A 27,587-nucleotide genomic window follows, 5' to 3' on the forward strand; every position below is an offset into this window, starting at 1 on the left:
GTAGGTAACATGAAACTTTGACAGCGGCAATTCAGGGATCAGTGTGTGAGACGCAATATGTGCTACTCGTGGACTTCACCCAAAAAACACGTAAAAAGAAACCTTGGCAGCTAGTTGTTTTTTTCCAACTACAATGCAACACGTGCCTTCTTCCAGACAAAGACGCTATGACACAGAGGAATAATCCTCTACTTCTACATCCGCCCAAACAAACATACAGAGCTTGCCTATTATTTCATTCGTACCAATTAAGTATGTATGATCTAGCACTTCGATGAGTGTTCAGCTGATATAATAAGAAAAAAGCATTACACCTACCACTATAATTATTACAACAGTGTTTTCCTCCTGCAGTTGAACATACACAATAAATGCGCATTGGGTTATGCTACTTAAAGAGTGCGTTAAACCTTTATTGTCCTACAGGACAAATTCTGCAATCCCCTCTCACAGACTTCATCAGAGCAATTTCAGGCTCTTGACTTGTGAGGCAGGTTGAGTGTGGCTGCCAAACTAGAAAGAATAGCAAATATCCTGTTTCTGCAAAAACTGATTGAGTGTTAACCACAAGGGCTGTAAAAAGTCGCCTCCGTATTAACTAACAGTGCCTAGTCTAACATTAAATTCAAACACACATACACAAGTGACTGATCTTGATAGACAAGTCTCACACTTCCACATCCAAAATTTCTGGTTATAGGAATCACAATCTTATTTAGTCAGGGGCAGAGACAGCTATGGAAAACTCTAGCTGCTGTCAACGCTGATCCTTACAATCACTTCCTGGGCTGAGATCTGAATCAGGAAAAAGTTCTAGAACTATATCAGAAATAAAATGTAAACTCCACCATCGAGTTCATTTTGAAATAGTAAAGACTGTGTATGGCACTTTAATTTTCAGTAGTGTCATTTAATATTTTCCAAAGAACATGCTTATATAGCAACATGATCTATTCTTGTTAAGAATCTTGTAACAGCAATGAAATACCTGACTCATGATCTATGCAATACATTCAATTCCTGTGCAGATTCTGTTGGCTTGCAGGGAGTTATTTGAACATCTGTTCTCCTTGGCATAGCTTAAACCTTAAAAATCTTAAAGTCTGAAATAAATATAAATTTCGTACAATATTCTGAGGTGATATTGTTTTACGGAAAACAATCTTTGAGAAAGCAATACTTAAAAATAATTTAGAACTACAATGTAGAACTATTATTTTTAAAGCTTTCTTGTTGCTTATACAAATAAATAAAATTCATAAAGAAGTGCTGCTTGATCACTATTTGCCATTGAGGATGATAATAGTGATGATTCATAGTGTGCACTGGAAAACATATATATCATAGAAAAATATGTATTAATATGAACTACCTGTTTTGTAAAATACTCTAGGTATAATCTCCAGATGCTAAAAGCTGGCCTAAATATGTAACCAAGGAGTTGCATTGGAGAGCACGTAATCACAGTAAATAGAAACCTCATCAATGCAGTATTTCATACTTGTCTATTTTAAGTAGCTACCATCTGAAAATTTAAAAGCATTTTCGGTATGTAGCTGTGAAAAAGGCTGCATTTAATCCATGTTATGAAAATGAGGTAATTAAAAGAGACAAGTTTTAATTGAGGACGCAAAGTTTGCAAGAAGTCAGCTTAAACTTGTGATTATCAGATTTCTGTCTCAACCTTGAGAGAATTCTTTTTACTTACTGACAGCATTATAGAGAAAACAGTCGGCTTCTTTCCAAAGAAATGTAGGATCTAGTGCAAAATTAGAACAAGACAGCTTTTAACAGTAACTACAATTCGATCAATAGCTATACACAATACTTCATAGATATGTCAGAATCTATAAACACTGCACACTTTGGCAGATTAATGTCAAATTTATGCCTTGAGTCAACAGGGTTGTCCTCTTTTCAATTCAAAATCTAAATTATCCTGCTTAAGGATTTGCCTTTGGCTCTAATTCCCATTTAATAGCTTTTTTCATATGCGTTCTTGTGGACTATAGAAGTAGTTTAAAACATCTGAATATATTTCTTTTGGGAGACTTCAGCATTTGAGAGTCTTCATTTGACCTGTTTCTATTAACATTATGAACTGCTGGAACTATTTAAGATGTTCTGCAGCATACTAGGTTCAAAACAATTTCCAGCAGCATCACAGACTAAACGTAGAGCAAGAATAGTTGAGTGATAGTTTAGAAAAATAGCTTCCTTAAATGAATGTTAGGGATAATTTGGCAAACCCAATATCATAATTACTGTTGCCCTTGCAGCTCTCAAATAATTAAGTTTCAGATTTTTCTAAAAAGAAATTTTTAATTAAAGAAGGATCAAGCCATGAATTCATGTATTTGCGAATCAGAGATACATCATGTAGCTCTGCACTATCTACAGACTCCGAACCTTTTTTTTAAAAAATTTTATTTGCTTTTGATTCTGTTTGGTGGTAATGAATGAGGTGCATAATTGCTCTGATTCATCCTGTAACTTTAACATGAAGTACCCCAGAGTACTTAATAATTACTAAAATATCAAAAAAAAGAATTAAAAGCACAAGTAAAAATTAAATCCTTAAGTTGATATTAAACATGATCAAGAATTGTGCAGAACTCATCGAGACTTTGTGTATCTCATGTTCTACAAACGGCTAAGAAATGACTAGCTGTACCTGTACCTCCATACCAAAAGCTATTTATACAGTTCTTGTCAAAGAACTGTAAATCATCGTGGAGAATCAAAGAAATGAGACCAAGTAATTCTAAAGAGTAAAATAAACCCATGTGGCAAAGCACCAGCATCATCTGTCTCTGTGAAACTCCTAATTTCAGAGAAGAAGAATACAGCTCCTTCTAATTCTGAAATTACCTCATTTTCAAAAAAAAGTTGGTATCCCTTTCATTTTTCTTTTTTGCATATATTTAAATGGAAAATCAACAGACGAAATTGAGGATGCAGAAATAAAAATTTAAGTACAGGAATAAAATTCACAGAACTGTCAAGTCGCTGTATGATTAGTAATTTTTGTCTATTTCTCTATCTTTGTTACTCCATGACTAAGCCTGCACTCTGGAGCGGGGACACAAGCGCATGCTGTACATGCCCCAGCTCAGCTTCCGCAGTGCCTGTGGTCCACACCCTGACCCCAGGAAAGGTTTGCTCAGTGACACGCAATCCTCATTGCTCAGTCACCCATAAGAGGGAGGCTCCAGAGCAATCCAGATGGGAAACTCATGAGCTGTTTTGGACCAGGAGCCTGAAAGGGCTCGGAAATAAACAATTTCACAAAATAAATTTCAATCCATTCGAAATAATTTTTTAATCTTCCCCTCCCAGCACATATCAGACTTTTCACTGTGGTATTTAATGCTTGGTTTTCTACCTGCGGCTTCATCTGGAAGCCTGATATTTTGAACAGCAGGACTATGCACAGTTAAATTCTAATCGAGATGCTAAAGGCAAGAGAAGTATAGTGTACACACAAGCTTTCTCCTCACAGTTTTCACTTGAGGCAAAAAAGTCAAGGAGCAAACACAGAACTGTAAGAAATTAATAGAGCTAAAAACGTTAAGAAGCCAGATGAGACCTATACCAGATGAAGTGTAATAGCTGAAAGAAGGATTATTTCTTCTTTGCGACTTTGTCCATTGAATTTTACAGAACAGGAAGCACAAAGGGAGCTCAACTGTGAGTGACTTCTTTGTTTTGTTAGGTTTTGTTTTCTTTACTGGCTCATCATGCTCCACACCCCCACGGTTTGGTGGCTTTCATTTTATGTTTTGTTTTTAATCAAGCTTGTATTCAGCCTAAACTGAAATATCTTGCTCTTTTTGAACTTGGTCTAAATCTAAAACAAAGTCACATAAGTTCAGTAACAAGGTTAGGGAAAAAAAAAATCATCTAGCCAGACTGCAATTCACTGATAGAATCAAGAGGGTAGCTAGTGAAAAGCATCTGTGAAATAATAATTTCTCCAAATTTGTTCTTTAAAGATCTGTCAACTCTTATCAAATAACATTGAGCTTTGGTATTCTGTTGTTGATACTCTCAGACTAAATTCCACTCAGCGTTATTTGTTCTAAAACATCCATTCTTCATTAATATTCTACCCAGCCTTACACATGCTTTGGGCAAAGGCAGAGAAAAAGGATAAAGACAAGACTTTCTACGCTTCCAACTCAGTGCTACAGTAACTGCAAATAATATGGCTGAGCAGAGACTTTCAGATAAACTTTGCTTTCCACCACAAAGCCCCAGTACTGGTGTAATGAATGAAACGTCCATTTAACTTTTAGACCCAGCAGATCTGTGAACAGGAAAGTGCACAGTTCAGTTCAGGCTATTAACCAACCTGTGAAACGATGCTCATTATGCAGACAAAGTGTTATTTCATCTGGAGAATGAGCAGGTCACCAACCAACTACCTTCATCAGATACACCCAGTAATTAGCATGGATATTTTGTGTTCACATTTGATGAGCATTTGAGATCTTTATTTCTCTAAACACTTCCCACAGGACTGCACGCAACAAATTCCTACCGTAGCTCGAGCTATTATACAAAGAACTGAGAATGTTCATTCCACTTAGCTCTGTCTTAGGTCTACCAACAGTGCTGAAGACAACAGTCTTTTCTCTAGACTATTAAATGACTTTCAGAAATGAAAAAAGAAACATTTTGCAGTTGAAATCTAGCATTACATCGCCCACAATGAAGAATTATTAGAATAAATAACCAGCCACAGCTTTGTCCCTGAGGTATTTTGTAAAACCTCAAGCCTATTTAGATGGATTGCAACAAAACATTATTCATCATTAACACAATGAAAAACAAAGTCTGAGAGTCTTACTGAGGAGTTTAGATACTTTGGAGTGCTAGGAAGGAAAGAAGAAAACACTCCATGCTAAAGTAGAACTAAAAGAACATTCAACAGAGAGGGAGAAGGTGCATTTGGATTATCTACTGTAGATTCCTAACTCAGGTGGCACCTAATCAATACATATGTGATCCAGAACAGGAATTCACAGGCATGCTTCACAGCCGTTGGAAAGCAAACCAGGCAACTGCTATTAATTACCCTCTCCATGGAGCTTCTATGTGTTAGAGGTACATTCTTCTAAGTGAGTAAATACAAGATAGAGATGTGGTTTGAGGGATGCGTTTGAATGGGGCATTACTCAGTGTAGCAGTAAGTACCTTGGTGCCTTTGCAATTCCAAGGGCATGAGTTCACATCTGGGTATGCAAAAGTAACAGAACTGAAACAAAACGCTTTGTAGTTTGTTTGTTTTGGTTTTTTTTTTTTAAAAAATAACTATTACTGCCTCCGCCTACAAGGGGACCTGGGATAGAGCCATTCTCTGTCTCTGGGCTATTGCACAGAAACAGAATGCAAGGAATGCAAGAGCTATACTGCTACAGACATTACTTGAGTGAGCAGTCCACCCTGAAGCATGCTCTCCTGGGAGTCAAGGATCCCTCAGTTTGTCCTTTATATTCATGGTAGTTTTACACATTTATCCCAAGACTGTAGTACAAAATACATAACTTGTCCTTCAGGTAAGAACCAACGTCCAAAACTCCATCTCTTCCTCATTATCCAGATAAAAATGTCTTAAGGAAAGCAAATCATTGCTTTGGACAAGCTACTGCCACCAAAATGTGTTTCAAAGGAAACAAATAGAAGACTGGGAACATCTGGGAATAAAGGACTTAGACCTACAGCATGGGAGATTATGTTCTGCGAGGCAAAGACCCAAGGAAGGGTTTAAATTCATTATAATCTGGCCAGTTTTGTGGCACACATCAGTCAGATAGAAAAACATAATCCTGGAACCAGATCTCTCAAGGTTCTGCCATGATGGCACAGGTGGGATTATGAAGGAATGTAATTATCGGAGTAAATAAGAGTAGCTTGGTTAATAACACAGAGAAAAAGACTTTGGTTACAGGAACTGCCAGCACCACATTTTCTGTTTAGCAGGTTCCTGAAAGTTAGGAGGAAATTTCATATCCTTACATGCTTTGAAGTCTCTGTCCTTTTTTTCATCCCACTCCCTAGAGACACATGCTGGGTAATCGTCCTTCCTCTTTGGAATAATGATCACCCAAAACTAGGTGCCCATCCAGGTATGAGCAGATTGGAAGAAGCTAGATTTCACTTGCTGCCATAAAGGCATTCCCTTCCACCTCTTATTTCATGTTAGCCACATCAAACTAGGGGAAAAACATTCATTCCTATGCTATCAGCTAAATTTTGGGATCACCACTTGGATTGCTTGACACAGACAATCACTGCAACCTAAGCTGGCAGTTCTGAGCTGTAGCTAAATGCCTAAAAAGGCAGAGTGAGAAAGGTGGTGTTATGTACAAATAAGAAATTACTTTGCTTCTATATACAGCAATTACAAAATTTCTACATGAACATATTCTCTGTAGTTCTCACAGGTTTTGTAAAAACAGAGAGAGCTCCTAGGACAGCTGTCAGAAAACCAGTCTTACAGTGTGAGCCTTAAAGAGTACAACGTATCCAATTTACCAGACCAAAAGTTGAAAGGTGCCTTGACTACTATACGCAAATTTTTAGTAGTCATAGAGGTGTTAAAATTGTGATAGTCCAAAGATATGGAAGATGCAAGGTTTTCAGGTCAAGGCAATAAGTTCATTAGGCCATAAAAGGTGCACAATCTTCTGTGTGCACAGGCTTTTCAACAGGCAAATAATCAGTTTTTCAAAGACACTTGTTCAGAAAACATATCTGAAAAAGGGACACTTTTCAGTCTTACCGACAAAGGCATAGCAAAAGGAAGACTGGCAGCTGAAATCAGACAAATTCAACCTTTCCACAACATTGCAATTTCCTAGCACTAAGGGTAATTAAATATTGGAATGGCTTACCAGGGGAGCTGGTGGACTCGCCATTGCTTGGAGCTTTAGGACGAGATTAGATATCATTGTAAAAGGGATGCTTTAATCCAGCTTCTGGAAGTTCTCAACATGCCCATAACACTTGCAGCTCTGCATTAAGACAATGACTATAATCAAATCTCATACTTTAGGGTTTCAGCTGATCAACTGCAAGGGTTATAAAGAATTTCTTTTTCCTTTCACATAAAAACCAGAGAGATACTTTGGTGTGGTTTACATTCTGATCTGTCTCTGAAGTAGCAGAGATTTCCCGTATCTACAGCAAACACAGGGGGAGCTGATGCAGCGGCCAGTTGTGACAGGGAAATTACTTTTTCTTGCCCTCAAATCCGCCAAGCAGTCATACCCTAATGTGAGCTCACATCGAGGTTGAAGCCACCTGGATGCAAACCACCTCTGACCTGGGAACTGTGTGATTAGGTCAGTGCCGAACCAGGTTTGATGTGCGTGCCCAGCTCAGGGCCTGGCACTGGCACCCACTCAGCACTGCTCTAACGCAGCGACATGGCTTTTGGAAAGGAGCCGTGTCCTGCTCTGCCGCAGCAGAGCACTGGCCAAGGGGCAAATGAAGAACTATTGGATCATGATACCCTTAGAGGTTTTTTTAACGAATCTTGCTGGATTAGCTGAAAGGGAGCGCTTTTCGCAAGCTGAGATAAATAGAAATCTCAGCTGAGGTGTTTTTTGTGTTTGTTCAGTGTGAGATCCAAATCACCTGTTAATACACTAAGATCATCTGGACATATCTCATCTAATTAACTAATTGCTATTGAAGAAGCATAAGTAACACCTTCATCTTTTCTATCTCCTGAAAATTAACATGCTTTAGCCTAACTAGAGTTATCATGTTTACACGCAGGTATCAGGATGGATTTAGTGTTCTATGATTTCCAGTATAACTAGTTACATAAGCATCCCCTTTGGTGTTTAATTTAGCTACATCTGTAACTATACAATCTGCACTATTTTAGCAGAATACTGTCATGACTTCATTATTAAATGCAAGTAAAGCTGAACACAAGACAGGACATTCTGCTGCTTCCACTGTTTTGTGTGAAGAGAGTATGTCTCTGTCAAATAAAACATCAAATGAGAAACGGTTCCTCTAGCAAATTCTGTGAGCTGCACAGTTGCATGTTCATACTGTGAGTCTCCAAATAAAGATCTGTTTAAGTCAAGTCCATGTTTTCAGGCTTTTATTCTTCTCAGCTACGTATACTGTTCTCCTACATCCCTTTGACAGTGAATTAGATTCAAAGATATTTCTGTCTGCGCTAAATAACGGGCCATTTGATGGAGTTGTGCACTGCTACACCTGGCGTGTAACGCAGGCATATAATTCACCTGTCCTGCAATTCAGGACATTTTCCATGCAGGACAAAGACGATTTCTCTTTACCACAATTCTGAAGCATATTATACTAATATAAGGCTCTGTTGTCAGTACCAGCCATTATCAGTCAGTATCCGTCATTATGTTAAGATTGTTATATTTCAAAATACGAATGGGACACACCTGACAGCACTATCCAGTAACACAAAATATGCACGTAAACACAAAAGCAAACTCAATTGTTAAAAACCAAAAGAAAAAAAAGATATACCAATACTGCTTGTCTCAATGTCTATCTTGGTGATACATGCATACGTTTGACAGCAATCATGAAGATCATATTTACAAGGTGGCCCTATTAAGTAATACGTTATTCCATGAGTATCTTTACTCAAACCAAACCAGTCTTCTCAGAATAAGAGTCTCCTCATCTGGGATGAAAGCAGTTAAATCTGCACTTACAGTCTTCTGACTTCTCAGACAGACATCACTTGGTCTGCTGCTGTATTTGAGTACAAATGGCTCTGACAAACTCTGTACTCAGTTGTGGTCCACAGGGCACACAAATTTCATGATAATGAACTTTTTGATCATTCATTCTGCTGAGATTCTTATAGAATACCTAACCCCCACAGTGCAGGAATGCTTGGAAAACCTCAAATAAATCCACTATCCCATGATTTTTAAAAAATAGTCTTTTAAACAAAAACTGAAGGAGAAATATTATATTATGCAATAGACACATTAGAAGCCAATTACATAATAAAGACTAATATTGTTCTAATGATAAATATCATCACAGTTTTGACTAAATCTCTTTGGGATACAACAAATACGCATTAGTTTTCACAACCTTCAAAAGAGTTTTGAGTACAGGGAACATCTGCACTTCTGCAGTAGAGAAGAGATTTACCTTGTCATCCAGAATGCTCATTTATATTCCTCCTGTGCCAAAATTTTTACCCAAGTAACACAGAAGTTCATGTGATTGCTGAGCATTAAATTCTCTGCTATTGTATTTCTGCTAAAAAATTCCCAGCTCAAAACATTTGACTGGTTAAATAATTATAGTTGTAATTGTTAAATAATTATAGTTGTAACATTCTAAAATTTTTAATTGAGTGGACTGTTTTTAAAGTTAATTTCCACACAGCATAAAAAATAGATGTGTACAGCAGAATTCAGAGAATTAACATAATTGTGTTCTCATCGTTTCTTGATTCATTACTGAAAATGATGTTCTTACTGTTCAAAACCTGTTTCCTATATATTTCTATTAATGTAACTGGAAACTCAGTCTTGTATTTCTTTAATCTAAACTTTCCTTAAACACTACCAGGTGGGCTTTTTTCTTCCTTACAGAATCACATGCAAGTTTGAATTAACTTCAGATCTTTTCATTATGATTTGGTATTTTGGATTAATGCTTCTCCCCCCTCGGTTTGTTTGATATTAAAGATGCTACAATTAACATTGAAAGCAAATTTTCAATTCTAGTCTTTAAACTAGTGCATGCAATAGCTACCTCTTCTTTATTTATCTGAAATAAAACCCTAACAGTACAATTTTGACATGTAAAGAAATGCTGTCAGAACCACACCAAATAAATTTTACCCCCCCTTCCCCAAAATAAAACTCAATAAACTCAATATACAACACACAAATAACACAATCTAATCTAACTGTCCACTTTACCTGGAAATGCATGCCCTGTTAGAGAATCCAAATCTGAAATTAAAACAGTGAAAAAATAAACTTAACACTAATTAAATATTAAAAACCCCCCAAAACAGAAATAAGCCTGGCACCAATTATCACATTACCACCAACACCAAATTTTATAATTTCTATATACGAAAAGCAAAAATAGAACACTCTGCTTCACAATATGGGTTTTTCCTTTCCATAGTTTTGTAAAGATGTAAAGATTTAAATCTTCAAGACTCCGAGAAGCTAATTTACTTTACTGTTTAAGACAGACATGCCACATTTAAACAGGAATTATACAACATTTTTTTAATGAACCTCTGCTTTCAGAAGCTTATATCCTGCATATAAGCATTTGTTCTGAGGTTGTACATAAGAACAATAATTAGAAATCTGCAGAATGTATTTTAGATTATACCATTTTAAAAAGATTTTCATTCTTGATTGTTAAAAAACCCAGAAGTAATTTTGTCTATCCTAGTGTTCATTCTTTCATATTTTTCTAAAAAATAAGCTGTTTTAAAAAAGGAAAGAGAGCTGGAAGTATTCCCACTAACACCAAAAAGCATGAATTAGTGCTTCATTGGTTGACTCCCATCTGAAGAGAGCAAGAAGGTGCACCAGTGCACTGGTAGCACCAGAATGACCCCTCCCCCACCTGCACTGGGACCAGAATTCAGAATTTCATCTTTGCAGTGCATTGCCCCACCTTTGGAAATTCCGTTTTCGTAATGAAGGCATCTTGAGTAACTTTGAGGAGTTGTACTCAGAGGTTCCCTTGTAAATCTGTGTCCTGAACTAAAAGAGTTGTTAGCTCTGATAAAGCATGGTCACAATATCTGCTAGAATTGCTATTGCGTTACTAAGGTCTAAGGCTAATTCTCGGACACACATGTCCACAAAAACCCTTTGCAGGTAGTGTTCTCTTACGCAAGACAGTGATGTGAGCACATTTGGAAACCCAGCCTGGCTGCTAGGAGCAATCCACCAGTTCCCAGTTAGCTCACGGAGACAGCATGGGCGACCCTCCAGCTGCCCTCCTTCCCGTCATCTCACAAGCGGGATGGCAGAGGGATGCAGCAGGTATGCTCTCTTGTAAAAGCACAACAGGCAGACTGTGGCTGACCAATTTATCCTAATATGTGTGCACATGAGCTCACTTGGCATTTATAGGAATTAAATATATTTATTAACAGTGCCTGGAAAAAGGTACTTGGGCAATGTAGGCACTTTATTAGAAACTTCTAGTACCGTTATTAAATTACTTCATCTTAAAAAAAGATTTCATTTCTTGATTGCAACGATCAACAGATACAAGATTCTAGGTTAATGGTTTAGGCCACAGAAATCCTGAACTTCTTGTAACATAGCAACCAACTCTAAAAATTATTGGGAAGATATTTACCAGTGAACGCCTGGATATACAACTTCTTCTACTGGAAGACTGGAGGAAAGTGTGCTTGGCTTTAATAATTTATAGCTGTTTAAATGAGATAGATTTCCTGACAACTGAGAACATGCTTAATGTGGTAAGTGAACATGGCAGAAAAACAACCCAAAACGTGATAAATGTACTAGAGAGAACTGCTTTCTGAAATCCAAGACAGTGAACACAACGCATGACCTAACACTTCCAGTATGTGGGGTCTCCAGCTTTATCGCACCAAACTTTATCATAAACTGCAGCAGAAAGAAAAACTAATCTCGGTATTTTCCCTTCCAGAGCCTGAGAGACAGAAGAATGTCGCTGCCCTCAAGAAACCCACAGAAATACCACCAAAACCAGATTATGCATAAATGGAGTATCTAGCTATGCACTGACTGCTCTCTGGAAGCACGGAGACTGGATGCAGCCACCAAGGAAACCTGGATCATCCTCACAATCCGTGGAACACTTGAGTTGCCCAGACTGCTGTCACTGTGTCCAGGCTGTGGCTGTGCAACCTGCCACTGCAATAATATGTTTGAAAATATCTGTTCTATGTCATTCTATTGATTAAAGTATCCTGATGCAAAACCTTAAAATCTGAGCAAAAAAAAAAGTCTTCTTCCTACTGCAATGGAACAATATTTACTCAGGCACTGGGATTTAAAAGAAAACAACAGCCCAAACCAAAAAAGTGGGACTTGTCACTGAAAGTGCGTGTACATATTGTGACTTGCAGCAGAAATCACTATACAGAAATGCTATTGGGAAACTGATGCAGATAACTTACTGCAAATTAATTAGGCGCTTGTCCCAGTATAAACCAGCACTACTTTGTAATACTCTGTGTTTATTGATGTAAATTGTGGATGTGTTTATTTTCTTACAAGTCGACCTACACTGACTGAAAACAAGTGTAGTTTGTCAACTGAGCACATGTCCTGTGTGAGCCATTAAATGAAATCAGACCTACTTTGCCAGCTGAAACCAGAAGAGTTTATGGTATATTGAACCCACAAATCATGATCCTCATGCCCCATTTCCATCATTACATTTCACAAAGAATGATATGAGCTGACAGCACCTAGGCAGGCAATGTAAAGTTTCCCACATAAAGATAAATACAGTGTGCAGCATTTCCCTGCCAGACTCCAATACATGCAATTACTGCAGTTATAACGGAACGAAACCTTTGCTGTGACTGAAACAACTGGGGTATTCAGTCTTTGCCACAAGATTTGTTCTACTCTCCTATGGACTCCAAGGGCAGGAGAAAAATCAACATCTCCTGTTATTGTTCAGAAGACTTTGCAGTTTCTTGGACTGATTTTCAATTAAGTAGGTCTGGTGAGGTGGGATCCAATTTTCTTTCTTTCTATTTATTTAATGAATTGCCCTGATTTGGCATCATTCACTTTCATACCTAAGACTTTCTAAGCAAAGAGGAGGAATATGAGATGAAAGTGGAGTACATACAAATAAAAACCATTTGCATCCCCTTTTTAAGGTGAAATAGCCAGCATGTCCACAGCAGAAATTAGCAATGAATTGTATTCATGCGACCCATACTTGATTCATACTGGAAGTCATTGATTTAAGTAGAAAAACAGTGATTTGATGATACAGCTGCCTTCCAGTTCTATAGCATGGCAGGATTTTTAAAAAGGGAAAGAGGATGGACTTCTCAGCAGGCAGGATCTTTGATACGCCGCATTCATTTCATTAGCTCAGTGCACAGCAGACGCTGGAGATGGTACAAGCTTTTCATGCCAATAAGCTAATTGTTTTTTCCTAGCTCTGATTAGCAAAGATGTAGTCCTGTCCATATCTTGCCTCTAGGGTCATGTTCCTCCTACTTCAAGAACAGTGCACCCAGCACAATCCAGTACGCAACCTTTGGCTTCCACTCACACGCTGCTCCTCGTGCTGAGCTTACAGTAAAGCATCAAAGCACGGTGTAGCTGTCACTAACATGCGCTGGCAGAGTACCAGTGCCACATGAAAGGAAAAGATTATTTTTACAGTGCACAGGAAAACATTGTTAAAGTGCAGAGCACATTTAAGTCATTTAACACTAAGAGCTCTCCATGGCATTGTCAGCAAGATGACGAAATACCAAAACATCTTTGGGAGTTGATACCTGCTTAGAAAGGCTAGGAGAAGCTAAATGAATGCTAAACCATGCTCTTTTGAAAATACAAGAATTCTTCCTGCTTCGAAGGGTTTAATAGATATTGCCAGCAAAAAATGAGCGTCTGTGCCTTGCTAAACTTCCACAGTTGGACTGAACCTTGTTTCACTAAAAGCCCGTAACTAGGCAGCAGAACTCAGGAGCCGTTGTGGATGCGCCCAACACCTGGATCGCGAATTCTCCAAAGCTCATGTCTTCTTTAAACAAGAGAGAGGAGCGAGGTCCAGGCCCGCATAAAATTAGGAATGTGAAGGGAGAGGAATAAAAAGGCTGATCACAAAGATGAACGTAAAGAGCTGATGTACAGCTGCAGTGGCTGAAGGTGTGAGATGGCTTTAATGAACCAGAAGTTACAGCTGTACCTTTGACAATCAGGTCAGTGAAAACTATTGTGTGTAACTCCTAGGACCGGATTCAGCTTGTGAGTTTGGCCGCACCCTGATTTGGGATTTGATTTGACACTACCCAAAACTAAAGCCAGAGGCTAAACTAGAAGTAGGTAAGCAGTTCTTTGCACTAGCCTCTAGAGGGGGAAAGTTTCCTTCAGCTTTGAAAGCGATGTGCATTATTCACTGAGAAGCTGTTTTTGCAGTAGAGACAACTCTTACACGGTCCTGTTGCCTAGACTTGGGTCTGCACTGTTTATCATTATCCTGCCACTGTGCCGCTAATCTACCGCAATAAAACTGTTTTCAGGCTCTTTCTTATTTTCATTATTATCTTATTGCATTCATTTGCCACCATTCCTGTTAACAACTCTATTATCACTTTAATGGGAATGTAAACCTTTTCTGTGAGAATTGCCCCAAAGAGAAGAAAAAAAAAAAAGAGTCAGCATAAAGGTTGCACTCAGGAATTCATAATAGTACAATCTCCATCTTACAAAGCCACTGTTCACTTGGACTGGTTCTTGGAACTTCTTTTTAGTCTTGGAGATAATTCAAAGAAAAAACAATAGCTAAATAGTTAGTTATGAAGACTTAACAATATGACATTACAAAGGCTATTTGTTTCTCTGATTCAACTTGATACCGTCAATCTACTGATAAAAAATTGCATTGTATTGAGACATGTAGATTACATCTACAGTGTTAACCGGGGTTTCATTTTGCCAGCTTTCTTTTCAGTGATATCATTAAGAGTGGGATTCATATTTACTTTTCTTCAGTAGAGGTGTCTCCATGCAAGCAAGGTGTCCGAGCTTCCGTTACCTCCAATGAAGAAGTAGTTGAAATTGAGTCAATTAATTACATTGAAAAGTAGAAATCAAACTTGGTCAGATGAACAGTTAGAGCAGCTCCTTGCATTGACAATATCTCTAATAACTGTAGAGGGAGCTTAGACAGCTACCTACATAACCTACAGTGCAGCTATTTGGAGCTGAATCTCACCATGAGAATATCTTTAAGGAAAAGTGGTCAGTGAAGTGGATTGAGAACTGGCTGAATGGCAGAACTCAGAGGGCTGTCATCAGCGGCGCTGAGTCTAGTTGGAGGCTGGTTACTAGTGGTGTCCCCCAGGGGTCAGTACTGGGCCCAGCCTTGTTTAACTTCTTCATCAATGACCTGGATGAAGAGTTAGAATGTACCCTCAGCAAGTTTGCTGATGACACCAAACTGGGAGGTGTGGTAGATACACGGGAAGGCTGTGATGCCATTCAGCGAGACCTGGACAGGCTGGAAAGCTGGGCAGAGAGGAACCTGATGAGGTTCAACAAGGGCAAGTGCAGGGTCCTGCACCTGGGGAGGAACAACCCCATGCATCAGTACAGGCTTGGGGTGGACCTGCTGGAGAGCAGCTCTGCGGAGAGGGACCTGGGTGTCCTGGTGGACGACAGGTTAACCATGAGCCAGCAGTGTGCCCTGGCTGCCAAGAAGGCCAATGGGATCCTGGGGTGCATTAGGAGGAGAGTGGCCAGCAGGTCGAGGGAGGTTCTCCTTCCCCTCTACACTGCCCTGGTGAGGCCCCATCTGGAGTACTGTGTCCAGTTCTGGGCTCCCCACTTCAAGAAAGATGAGGAGTTACTGGAGAGAGTCCAGCGGAGGGCTACAAGGATGGTGAGGGGACTGAAGCATCTCTCCTACGAGGAGAGGCTGAGGGAGCTGGGCTTGTTCAGCCTGGAGAAGGCTGAGAGGGGACCGAATTTATGCTTCCAAATATCCCAAGGGTGGGGGTGTCAGGAGGATGGAGCCAAGCTCTTTTCAGTGGTGCCCAGTGACAGGACAAGGGGCAACGGGCACAAACTGAAGCTGAGGAAGTTCCGTCTGAACATGAGGAAGAACTTCTTCCCTCTGAGGGTGACGGAGCACTGGAACAGGCTGCCCAGGGAGGTTGTGGAGTCTCCTTCTCTGGAGATATTCAAGACCCGCCTGGACAAGGTCCTGTGCAGCCTGCTGTAGGCGACCCTGCTTCGGCAGAGAGGTTGGACTAGATGACCCACAGAGGTCCCTTCCAACCCCTACCATTCTGTGATTCTGTGAAACTAGTCTACATATATGGATGTGGATCTGAGACAGCCACAAGAATAATATGGGAACGATTTAGGCATGGAATGTTAGCTGGTTTGTAGTTCGTAAATCTGATAGCCTCAGATCTCTGAAAAGGCTAGTTAAAGTAAGTCCTAGACAATCCCAGACTTTGTCCTGGAGGCCTCTAGTGCAAAAACTCACTGGTCATTTTCTCCATTCTCTTAAAATCACAGGATAATTAGACAAGATGATGCTTGCAGCCTTATATTTGGCCTTCTGACTTAACGTTACTCCAGTAAGAACTTGGACAATGGGCACAAACTAAAACACAGAAGGGTCCATCTGAACACCAGGAAACAATTTTTTTTTACTGTGAGAGTGACTGAGCACTGGCACAGGTTGCCCAGGGAGGTTGCAGAGTCTCCTTCCCTGGAAATATTTAAAAGCCGTCTGGACATGGTCCTGGAGCACCCTGCTTTTGGTGGCCCTGCTTGAGCATGGGGGGTTGGACCAGATGACTTCCAGAGGTCCATTTCAGCCTCAAACATTCTGTGATTCTGTGAGATAACACCAATTATTGAAACAAGCCCACAAGGCTGCAATGTTGGCAGGCCAGGAGAAAGAAATGCGTTTTTCACACTGAGGGGATTTAACTGAGGGGGACAGGTCACAAAAAATATTGATTAGGAGAGCTTTTATTAATAAGGCTGCTCTTATTAATAGAATCCATTTTTTATAAATAATAGCTGGTAACCGTTCACACTGCCCGTGTATGTCTGCTCACACAGCACACTCTTGCACTGGCACACTCACTCGCAGTTACCCACTGGTGCACGGCCACGAGGACAACCCCAGCTGCTTGCACAGAGGCGCAGCGTTGTGACAGCGCACAGGGCTCTTAGGTGGGTGTCTGGAAAGTCCCTCAAAGGGTCCTTCATTCCGTCAGATGCACAGCTAACCCTGCAGTCTGGCCACACATGCCAGCAGCACCCTCTTCAATGTGGTCCTATTTACATGACTGGCTGTCGATCCCAGTGTGGGCTGGTGGCCAGGTGTGTCCAACTTCTGGTGCCTCAAATTTATCTGTTTTTGCAGATCCAGGCAGACTGCCAATCTCAGGAGCTTATCAGTGCCTGGGAGACCGCCGCACGCTGCTCCCTGCAGCCTGCTGTATCCTCATAACTTCCTCCATCCATACACCTAGGTACCTACAGAACTCACTCGCACAAGCTCACACAGAAGGCACTTTCTACGCAGTGCGGCCTCTCTCCTGCTACGCGATATGCTTCAGCAGAAGCAGCTAGTGTGAGACCTAAAATCTTGTTATTCCAAATGCAAATTTATCCTTACATAGTAGTTCTGTTAATCACAAGAGCTGGTAATACTACCAATTGCACATTATCCTTAAAAGATTATATGCAAAACAACATGATAAAGGAAGAAAATACACTTCCAGATTTACTGAAGCATTTTATTAAAACAAAAAGCTTTAAGATACCATTAATTTTTTGGCATCCCCTTTTCTTGGACAGTAAATATTAATTAAATGTATTGTCCTTAGTTTCCTTAGAATAATTTAATTTCTGTGTTCCTGAAGCTATATTTAGTAGGGCTTCTGGGTTAAAATGTAACCATTCTCTATAGAGAATAAAAGCTCATAAAAATTCCAAAAAAATTTTATTAAAAATTTGGATTATATAAAAAAAAATGGTTAGGATATTCAACAGAGTTTATTTTAAACATATCCTCCAGGTATAGTTTGACTTGACTGAGCTCCTTTAGTAGGTCCATAGTGGGTAACGTATTTCACAGTGAGAAAAAATGGGATCTACTGACCCCGGCCAGCTTAACTCGATCATGGTCTGTTTCTCTTCCTCTACATCTTACGTTTTCCTCATTCCTTTACTCTGTCTCCCTTTAACAAACTGAAGAAGAACAACCACATATTAAAAATGAAAAATCCAAAAGCAGTTTCCTTACATTTTGAAAGCCATCATTAATCCATTTTCTCCTTCTGCTGATCTCAAGCAAGCTGCCTGCTTCATGCTTCCTAGTATAATCATGGCCTCGGGACTGGTTTATCCAAACTCAACACAGGGTTTTTAAACAACATCTTAAAATACATTGCAGAACCTACATACAGCCATCTCAAGATCAGAACATTAATGCTTTCCAAAGTAGCTCTCATCAGGAAACTTAAAGTACATTATGGCTGAAATCCCAGTCCCGGCCTCCTGCAGTGATGGATGCTGCGCTGACAGCGGCAGCAGCACCCACTCTACTCGAGTGCAGAGAGATTTTATTTAAGCAGCATTCAGTAGCACTGATAGCAGTGACGGAGGACACCTATCATCAGCGGGAGGTGTACCATAATGCGGAACCACCCACAGTTCATCACAGCGTTGCTGTCCTGTATTGAGTCAGGATTTCCCAGAGGGCTGCCGCAGGCGTGCTGTCCTCACCACATGTAGTAATCCCAACACTTTGAGGAACGCGCACTGTATCTAAAGGCACATTGTAACCAGGAGCACTACAGCTCCTAAGTCCCACTCAAGTTCAGTGCATACGTATGTAAAACAAACTCACACACAGAAATGGAAAAGTTTCAGAGAAACATCAGTACAGACATTATTCATACTTTCCCCAGTGACTTCCACTCGTGCAGCTGGTTTATCCATGAAAGTGGTGAAAGAACTAATTTCCTGATGTACTTTAACTGCTTAGCATGTCTACAAATATTTTTAAGCTCAGGAGCACCTTTAAAAAGATGTATGGCTGATCATTGAACAATCAACACCTTAGAATCATAGAATCATTTAGGTTGGAGAAGAACTTTAAGATCGAGTCCAATCATAAACCTAACACTGCCCAGTCCACCACTAAACCATAGAATCATAGAATGGTTTGAACTGGCAGGGAGCATGTAGTTCCAACTCCCCTGCCATGGGCAGGGATATCTTCCACTAGATCATGTCCCTAAGTGCCACGTCTACACGTCTTTTAAATACCTTCAGGGATGGTGACTCCACCACTTCCCTAGGCAGCCTGGTCCAATGCCTGACAATCCTTTTGATGAAGAAATTTTTCCTAATGTCCCATCTAAACCTCCCCTGGTGCAAGTTGAGGCTGTTTTCTCTTGTCCTCCCAACTTGTTAGTTGGGAGAAGAGACCAACACCTGCCTCACTACAAGTCCTTTCACGTAGCTGTAGAGAGCAATAAGGTCCCCCTTCAGCCTCCTCTTCTCCGGACTAAATAATCCCAGTTCCCTCAGCCACTCCTTGTAAGACTTGTTCTCCAGACCCTTCATCAGCCTCTTTGCCCTTCTCTGGACACGTTCCAGCACTCCATTGTCCTTCTTGTAGTGAGGGGCCCAAAACTGAACACAGTACTCCAGGTACAGCCTCACTAGTGCCGAGTACAGGGGCACAATCACCTCCCTACTCCTGCTGGCCACACTATTCCTGATACAAGTCAGGATGCCGTTGGCCTTCTTGGCCACCTGGGCACACTGCTGGCTCATGTTCAGCTGGCTGTTGATCACCACCTCCAGCTCCTTTTCTGCCAGGCAGCTTTCCAGCCACTCCTCCCCAAGCCTGTAGCGTTGCATGGAGTTGTTGTGACCCGAGTGCAGGACCTGGCACTTGGCTTTGTTGAACCTCATGCAACTGACCTCTGCGCATCGATCCAGGCTTCCTACCCTCAAGCAGATCAACACTCCCACCGATCTTTGTGTCATCTGCAAACTTACTGAGGGAGCACTTGGTCCCCCTATTCTGATCATTGATAAAGATATTGAACTGAACTGGCCCCAATTAACTCCATTTGCCGCAATTCTTTGGGCCTGGCTACCCAGCCTGTTTTTTACTCAGCAACGAGTACACCCATTCAAGCCATGGGCAACCAGTTTCCATTGGAGAATGCTGTGGGAAACAGTCTCAAAGGCTTTACTAAAGTGTAGGTAGACAATATGCACAGCCTTTCCCTCATCCACTAGGTGGGTCACCTTGTCATAGAAAGAGATCAAGTTAGTCAAGAAGGACCTGCCTTTCATACAACCATGCTGACTGGGCCTGATCACCTGGTCAACCTGCCACATCATGGCACTGAAGATGATCTGCTCCATAACCTTCCCTGGCACTGAGGTCAGGCTGACAGGCCTGTAGTTCCCTGGATCCTCCTTCCAGCCCTTTTTGTAGATGGGAGTTACATTTGCTAACCTCCAGTCAACCGGGACCTCCCTGGCTAGCCAGAACTGCTGATAAATGATGGAAAGTTGCTTGGTGAGCACTTCGGACAGCTCCCTTAGTACCCTTGGGTGGATCCCATCCGGCCCCATGGACTTGTGTGTGTCTATGTGGTGTAGCAGGTTGCTAACCATTTCCCCTTGGATTACGGGGGCTTCATTCTGGTCCCCATCCCTGCCTTCCAGCTCAGGGGGCTAGGTACCCAGAGAACAACTGGTCTTACTATTAAAGACAGAGGCAAAGAAGGCATTAAGTACCTCAAGCCTTTTCTTCAGCCTTTGTCACTATTTTTCCCCCCTGTGTCCAATAAAGGGTGGAGATTTTCCTTTGCCCTCCTTTTGTTGCTGATGTACGTATAGAAACGTTTTTTATTGTATCTTATGGCAGTAGCCAGATTAATGAGGGAGCAATACACAACCTATGGAAGATTAATCAAGAATAAGTGTGGGAATGCAGAGATCTGAGCAGGCCACACAGGTAAATAGTTATTGTATGCATGCGTGCATGAAAGAGTCGGGTGATAGAAGGGATCATGATAAACGTGAAACTATACCTAAGTAGCTTTAATAATATTTTCTAGTTGTTAGCTGTTCTTATTATTACAGCTTGTATTCTTGCATACATAGTGATCTAATGCTGCAACTATTGTACTAACCCGTGGTTCTACCTAGGAACGTAGTAGATGTATATAGATATAAGTTATCACTTTAAGTCAATAGACAAAATAATTAAAACCAAAGCAAGTCTTCGTCCTCATGGATAATTGGGATAGCTGTAGGATAAGAGATGCCTAAATAATTCTACTCCAGACAGCTTGGCCTTGGGAGAGCAGATGCACCAAACTACAGAGAGAGAGAGGCACCAAGAGGGCAACAAGACCAGAGCAAAACAACCTGGAAGGACATGGTATACGTGATCTTAGAACTGAGTTTGCACAGAAACAAAGGTCAGCCAGTGGACACTGTGATGAAGGGTACGAGCCTCCATCTGAAGACCCCCCGATGACCACCTGGAATTGCCAACAGACATGCGTGAAAGACATTAGCATATGCTAATCAGTTATTGGAAAAGCCATGAATGTGCTAAGCATTTCTTGGAAATATAATGAATATATATATTGTGATAGTATTTAATCTGAAATGAAAGGGTGTTTGGCGTGCACGTTTGGAGGAGAGACCCCCCGCATGCCTGGCGCTGTAATAAAGGATACCTGCGTAACAGTATACAGTGTACTGTTACGTTATTACCAGATCTTCGAATCAGATTAAGTCTTAGTTGGGCTTTGGCCCTTCTAATTTTATCCCTGTATAATCTCATGTAATCCATGTAGTCCTCCTGAAATGTCTTCCCCTTCTTCCAAAGGTCATAAATCCTCTCTTTTTCCCCTGAGTTCCAGCCATAGATGTCTGTTCAACCAGGTTGCTCTTCATCCCTGCCAGCTCATCTTTTGGCACATGGCAATGGCCTGACATCTAAAACTTTCTAGAAAGTTTTAATTCTAACTGATATTTTCAAAGGACACTTGTAAATTTATTCCAGTCCTGCCAGAACTAAAGCCTGCACATACCCCGGATCTGTGGAGATGTGGTTAGTACAGTAACATTCTTGAGCTAATAACCAAAAGTCTTAACTCTGGGCCAGAGCTGATTTCTATCCTGTAACTCAAAAGGCAAGTATAACTCTTTCTTATCTGTCTGACACTGACCGTACAGAAACACCACAGCTGCCAAATTAGGGAGATGGCTAACGCAGGCAGCCACAGGCTACAGCCTCTAAAAAATTATTTGTGTGTAGAGTTTCAATATCTGACAGCAAATAACTGGTAGAGTTTTGAGAGTCTAGCTGAATCTGACCTATGCATTCAATCACACTCTCTTCCTATATGAAAAATTAAAACTTAAATTTATTTTGCATTAACATGGAGCATACGCATTTTATGACACAAGATACGCAATGACATAATACACATCATGATATGGTGATATCATGACTTTGAAATATCAAGCTATCAAATTTTCCAGACCAGAAAACCATACAACAGATGAAGTAAAAATTTGCTAAATAAAAATCAACCTGTTTATATAATGTTGAGACATTTGTGAAATCTTCCTGATGAAATACTGGAGGTAGGCACTGGGCAAGTGAGGAGTCTCAAACAGAGTTTTAATAATACTATACCAAAAAATCAAATAAAGTTAAAAAAAAAATCAGTTTCCTGAAACGTGAACCGCAAGATAATATATCTGCTCAGTTTTATAGCAGTCCCTTTCTAAATCCGCTTTCTGCATGAGAAAGGCAAGAAATCCTGTGAAATTCAGCTGTTCCACTTCACGCTGCTATTCATGTCAAACACTATGACAAGTCTTTCGGAAGCTGCTTCTTCATGTTGTCAGATTCTTTCAGTTTATCTCATTCTTTCTCTTGTTCTGGAAATGCCTCTTCTCTCACACTTTCCCTAGTTTTTTAGTGACTTCGCTTTTTCCTTGAAATTTATATAAATATAGGCTCTTGAATCAGCAGGCATTTCTAAACAATAGATAATTTTCTCCCATTTTCACCTCAGCATCAACTTCCCTCCTTCTGACTCCTGTCAGATTGCTTTCAGGTTTGTGCTCAGCTTGATCTGGTCTTTCATACATCATTCAATATCTTCTGCTGGCCAAGCCACAGTATTGTTTCATATTCACTCTCCTGTCTTTTTTTCCTTTTATCAGATAAAACCGAGCACTTATTATTAAGCAATCTTTCAAGCCTTTCATGCCCTGCCTGGTTTCAGAGAGGCTAAATAACTATGTTTATACATTGACATGTAAAGTACCAAGTTGAGCTTTATATGACAAAGCTAACTCAATGACTTACTAAATATTACGACAATTCCTGTTATACTAAAGCTGAGTCTTCTAAGTACATTAGATTTGCAAAAGCTAGTGGGGGGAAAAAAAAAAAAAAGCACCTCCCATCTACTTAAGTACTTCCAGGGTGGGCAGGGGGGAGGGAATCATTAACAGTGCAGGAAACGAAGCACTTCCATGAGGCAAGCCCAGGAGTTGGCTAACAGATAATGCCTTTCCCAAAGGAAAAGTCAGAAGAGATTTGGCACAATCTATAGATACATTTTCTAATCTCCAAAACTAGTATACAAGAGAGACTGATTTGTGCTAGAGGAATGTATCACTTCTACATCCAGAAGATATACACAGAAGGAAGAAAAAAAAGCCATTAAATGTTAACTTAAAACAAAAAACAACAAATGACACCTACAAACTGACTTTCTACAGGAAAGGTGAATATATTTCCAACAAAAGGACAAAAAAACTGAAGAAGAGCTGAAAGTATGAGAAATTTGTTATAAATGGCACTTCAAAAAAATTTCAGGAACCACACAAGTGAAACTACAAAAATGTAAGAAATGTTATTTGGTATTAATTTGGCTTCCACGATATTTCAAAGAATAATTGCACAGATCTCTCAGGGCTTTTAAATTATTGAAGCTAAAATGGATCATTTTGTCACTAAACATGAGTACTGTGTCGGAGGTTTAGAGTTTACGTCAGGTCAACAAATACTTGGATTCTATTTGTTTGAGAAAAATATCCTTTTTGGGGACCAGTTGTATTATGTACACACGGATTAAATCAGCTTCCATTGCAGAACGTTTATTTAGCTCTCATGTGGATCTTAGTTCAGAAAACTAGTGTGCTCTGACAAGTGCTCTGTGTACTCTGAAAATGAAGACACTTTTTTTTTAATTTTGAAGATAATCAGTTGACCTAGATGTTAAAACACTATGCTACAATAAAATGCTGACTGTTTTTTTTTTTTTTCTGCTTTCTCATTACTGCTCTTCAAACTTTATGTTTAGTTAAACCTTTTCAAGCCTGTGGCAATATCTGAAGAGACTGTGTTAAAATTAATTAAATCTTTGAAAACATTTAGCCATAGCCCTGCTCTTATTGAGTTTTCTGGAGAGTGATATCAATGAGAAGAGCAGTAGGTGCCGGTTTTCCTTCTGTCATATCACAGTACACAGAATACAGATGGATTCTGGTATAGGCTTGTGAAAGACAACTTCAAGGGGAAAAATGCTAAAAAAACCTTTAATTTTAAAATTTATATGATTTTGTTGCAGAAAAAAAAAAAAAGAAAAAAAAAAAAAAACAAAAAAAAAAAAAACAGAAAATGTCTTTTTCTCTGCCAAGAGCATAAACTGCCTGGAAAGAGATAAGAACTGCATTAAAGCTACATACCATAAAAGTTCAAAACATGAAATCGGCTACTCCATTTCACTGGTTCCCATACTCCATGCAATGAAGAGAAGTATGAACTAGCAGGGTTGCTAAAGGAAGCAATGGAAACTAGGGAAGTTTACCGATCCCAGGCAACTTCTGTGACATCGCACTATAAGCACGCGTGTTCGTCTGTTTCTGCATGCTAGAATGAGGAGCAAAGGCGAGCACATTGCAGAGGCCCCTGTTGACTCCGCACATAGAGACTGGGATCATGAAGTAGCAGAGGCACATTCAGGACACTTTGCATCTAAGCTAATAAACCATTTCAAGATTAATAGCTGTAGTCCAAAGCCATTTGAACATAGCTACTATGCTTCACGGCCCAAGGTGACAAGTCCACATCATGCCAAGCTGCTGCTTTCTTTGAATGTCTTTTCCTGAGAGGAAGCCTTTCTCAAAACAAATAAACATAATTCACAGAACTTGCCTTCTTCACTAACTGACCTCTTCCCACAGCCAGCATGGAGACAAAGGGACAAAGGAACCTCCACCAAATAGAAAAAGGCTACAGGAATGGGTCAACAGCCTACAACACCAGGCAGCACACAACAGCATTTGCCATGATGATGCGTTGCTCGTCTCATTCACCGAACAATAGTCTGCTTCTGAAGTGGTGATTTAAGAAAGTTGTCAGTGTTTTCAGTGATAAACACACGAGTTCTGTCAGAAATGACTGCAAGATTCCCTTTGATTTCATAGGGGTAAGAATTGCACTGAATTCAGAAAAAAAAAAGCCCATGAAGCAGGAGAAGGCATTTCATGGGGAAAAGTTTGTGATAATGTAATTAAAATCTCCGTGCACAAGGGAATGAAGTAAAGGCTGAATTGGCTTTTGCCCACAGGCATTTCCAGATTTGATTGCTTCACTCGGCTGGTTTAGCATTCTTTCAGCACAGTTTTGTGCTTTCAACATTTTTCATGGGGAATATAAGCAGAGGAGAAAAGTTATTTCATGATGTAATTCGCTGGAGTTGGTGGAATTACTCCTGTATGGAATATAATTCACCATCAAAAGTGTTTAATTTTGTAGATTTTAAATACTCAACTATTAGATGAAATAACTATTTAATTGTAGCCTAAATCCTAGGTTCACAGAATCACAGAACTACAGAATGGTAGGGGTTGGAAGGGACCTCTGTGGGTCATCCAGTCCAACCCTCCTGCCGAAGCAGGGTCACCTACAGCAGGCTGAAAAGGAACTTGTCCAGGCGGGTCTTGAATATCTCCAGAGAAGGAGACTCCACAACCTCCCTGGGCAGCCTGTTCCAGTGCTCCGTCACCCTCAGAGGGTTTGACTCTTCTGAACGTTATTGTAAAATGCATGAATGCACAGGTAAAACAGCAAACAGTGGAGTTATCAGCTCTAAATCCAGGATACATATCCATGAGCTACAAGTTAACGAAGGGCCCTGACATGCAAATAGGCAAGCAGCCAGATTATCAGGGGTCTCTTTCGCTTTGACCAGCTTTGGCTTTGAAAAGATTTTCCAAAGAAAACGCACTGAAACTGCTTTATTCTCTGGGATAGACTCAGTCTTGAAAAATCAGCAGCTTCAAATGGAAGGAAAAGACTTAACAGAATATTCTAAAAATATCTGTATTAGAAGGCCAAGTCTGGTCTGCATTGTGTAATTTGATCTTATCTTTCCCTAATGACAAAGACCTCCTTTCATATTTTAGCATATCTATGTATTATATGTTCTGGAGTTTACTTTAAAAAAATACCTAACAGTGGGAAGGTTGCATTAAGTTTTTTCAAACCAGTTTTTATATGGAAATAGATCTGCCTCCAGAGCTAACAGGTTAAACTTTGCAGAAACATTGTCTTCACATCTGGGTATATTATGAACACGAAATTTCATGCAACATTAATTTGGATATCATGAGAGCCATAAAAACAAACCTCCAAAGCCCTCCAAAAAACCCAACCTCACAACTCTGGAGATCGTCTGTAAATCCTGCAATTTAGAAAAGTGAAAGACAACCCTCTGGTAACACTTGCTTCTACTGGCAATGTTGATTTACTTCGGTAGCACTGCTTTGTCATTTTATTTTATAGCCTATGTGTCAGGAACTTTGGTTTTCATGTTAAAAAAACAAAAAAAACAAGCAAGGAAAACAGTCCAAAAAACTTGTGATTCTCGTCTTTTTGTTAAACTTGTTATTTAACCTGATAAAATTGAATTTTATGAGAGGACCTGTTGTTAAAATAATAAGACATGTAATTTTTTCATACCCTTGCTCAAAAAGATTCAGGAAGTTTCAGTTGTTTTCAGACACTTATTATTAATTAAATTATTTTCAGGAAAGGGAGCTATGTTTTGTGTGTCCTACAAATCTTGCAGTGACTTAGTTGATAGAAAAACTATTGCACTGACATAAAGTGGATAGGATAATATCTATCTTTCACATTTCTTAGTTTAATTGTCTTACTGCAACTGAATATGACACTTGTAAGAAAGATTAATGATGAGAGAAAACTGAAGTCAGCAGCCTCAGGCAAGACAGTTTCTCAGAACTGGTTTTATAATCTCCGAAGAGATACGATTAACCTTAAATGAATTTGAATTTTTTACCTTCTTCTTTCTTCTCTGAGACAGCATTACAAGACTTGTTTTCCAAGTCCTTCTTTATTCTGAAGAAAATTTACAGCTTTCCAATTCTTGAATTGATTTTAAATAACTTCAAACAATATTTCACTCAAGCTTATTACGTAGTGTCAAGGATTTGCTGACATCGGTAAGTTTTTAACTATGATTGAAGGTATCCCTATCATATCTGCCCTAAGTTTCTTCAGTAGATGCAGCTCTGTACTAAATCAAACAAACAAAAGGGGTTCTAAGCCATTAGAGCAGCAGTGATGAAGTATTATTCGCTCCTGAGGACAGGCAACGTCTGTCCCCACACACTTCTCTTCACACTGCACTTCTACTACTCCTCTTCCCTACAAGGTCTTGCCTAGTCCTTGGCCTCTTCCTCTCCTCCTCACACACTACATAT

At 39.9% G+C, this 27,587-nt stretch overlaps 1 protein-coding gene across 24 annotated transcripts in view; it reads right to left on the minus strand.

Annotated features, from left to right (window-relative positions):
* Window positions 1–27,587, minus strand: part of DLGAP2 (DLG associated protein 2) — a 501,744-nt gene that overhangs the window by 167,706 nt on the left and 306,451 nt on the right. For 8 of the 24 annotated variants that reach the window (XR_012763250.1, XM_075414729.1, XM_075414744.1 and 5 more), the window contains one exon: window positions 9,957–9,989. The exons of 10 other annotated variants lie outside the window; for them this stretch is intronic. Coding sequence is in view for 5 of the 14 variants with exons in the window: in XM_075414729.1 (XP_075270844.1) it covers window positions 9,957–9,989 (33 nt within the window). In the remaining 9 variants the exon portion in view is untranslated. Of the gene's footprint in view, window positions 1–6,899; window positions 7,020–9,956; window positions 9,990–27,587 lie in introns of all 24 variants that reach the window. 6 more of the 24 variants (XM_075414736.1, XM_075414737.1, XM_075414735.1 and 3 more) reach the window with 2 other exon arrangements.

The sequence above is a fragment of the Opisthocomus hoazin genome, chromosome 2 (assembly GCF_030867145.1).
Source record: "Opisthocomus hoazin isolate bOpiHoa1 chromosome 2, bOpiHoa1.hap1, whole genome shotgun sequence".
NCBI lineage: Eukaryota > Metazoa > Chordata > Aves > Opisthocomiformes > Opisthocomidae > Opisthocomus > Opisthocomus hoazin.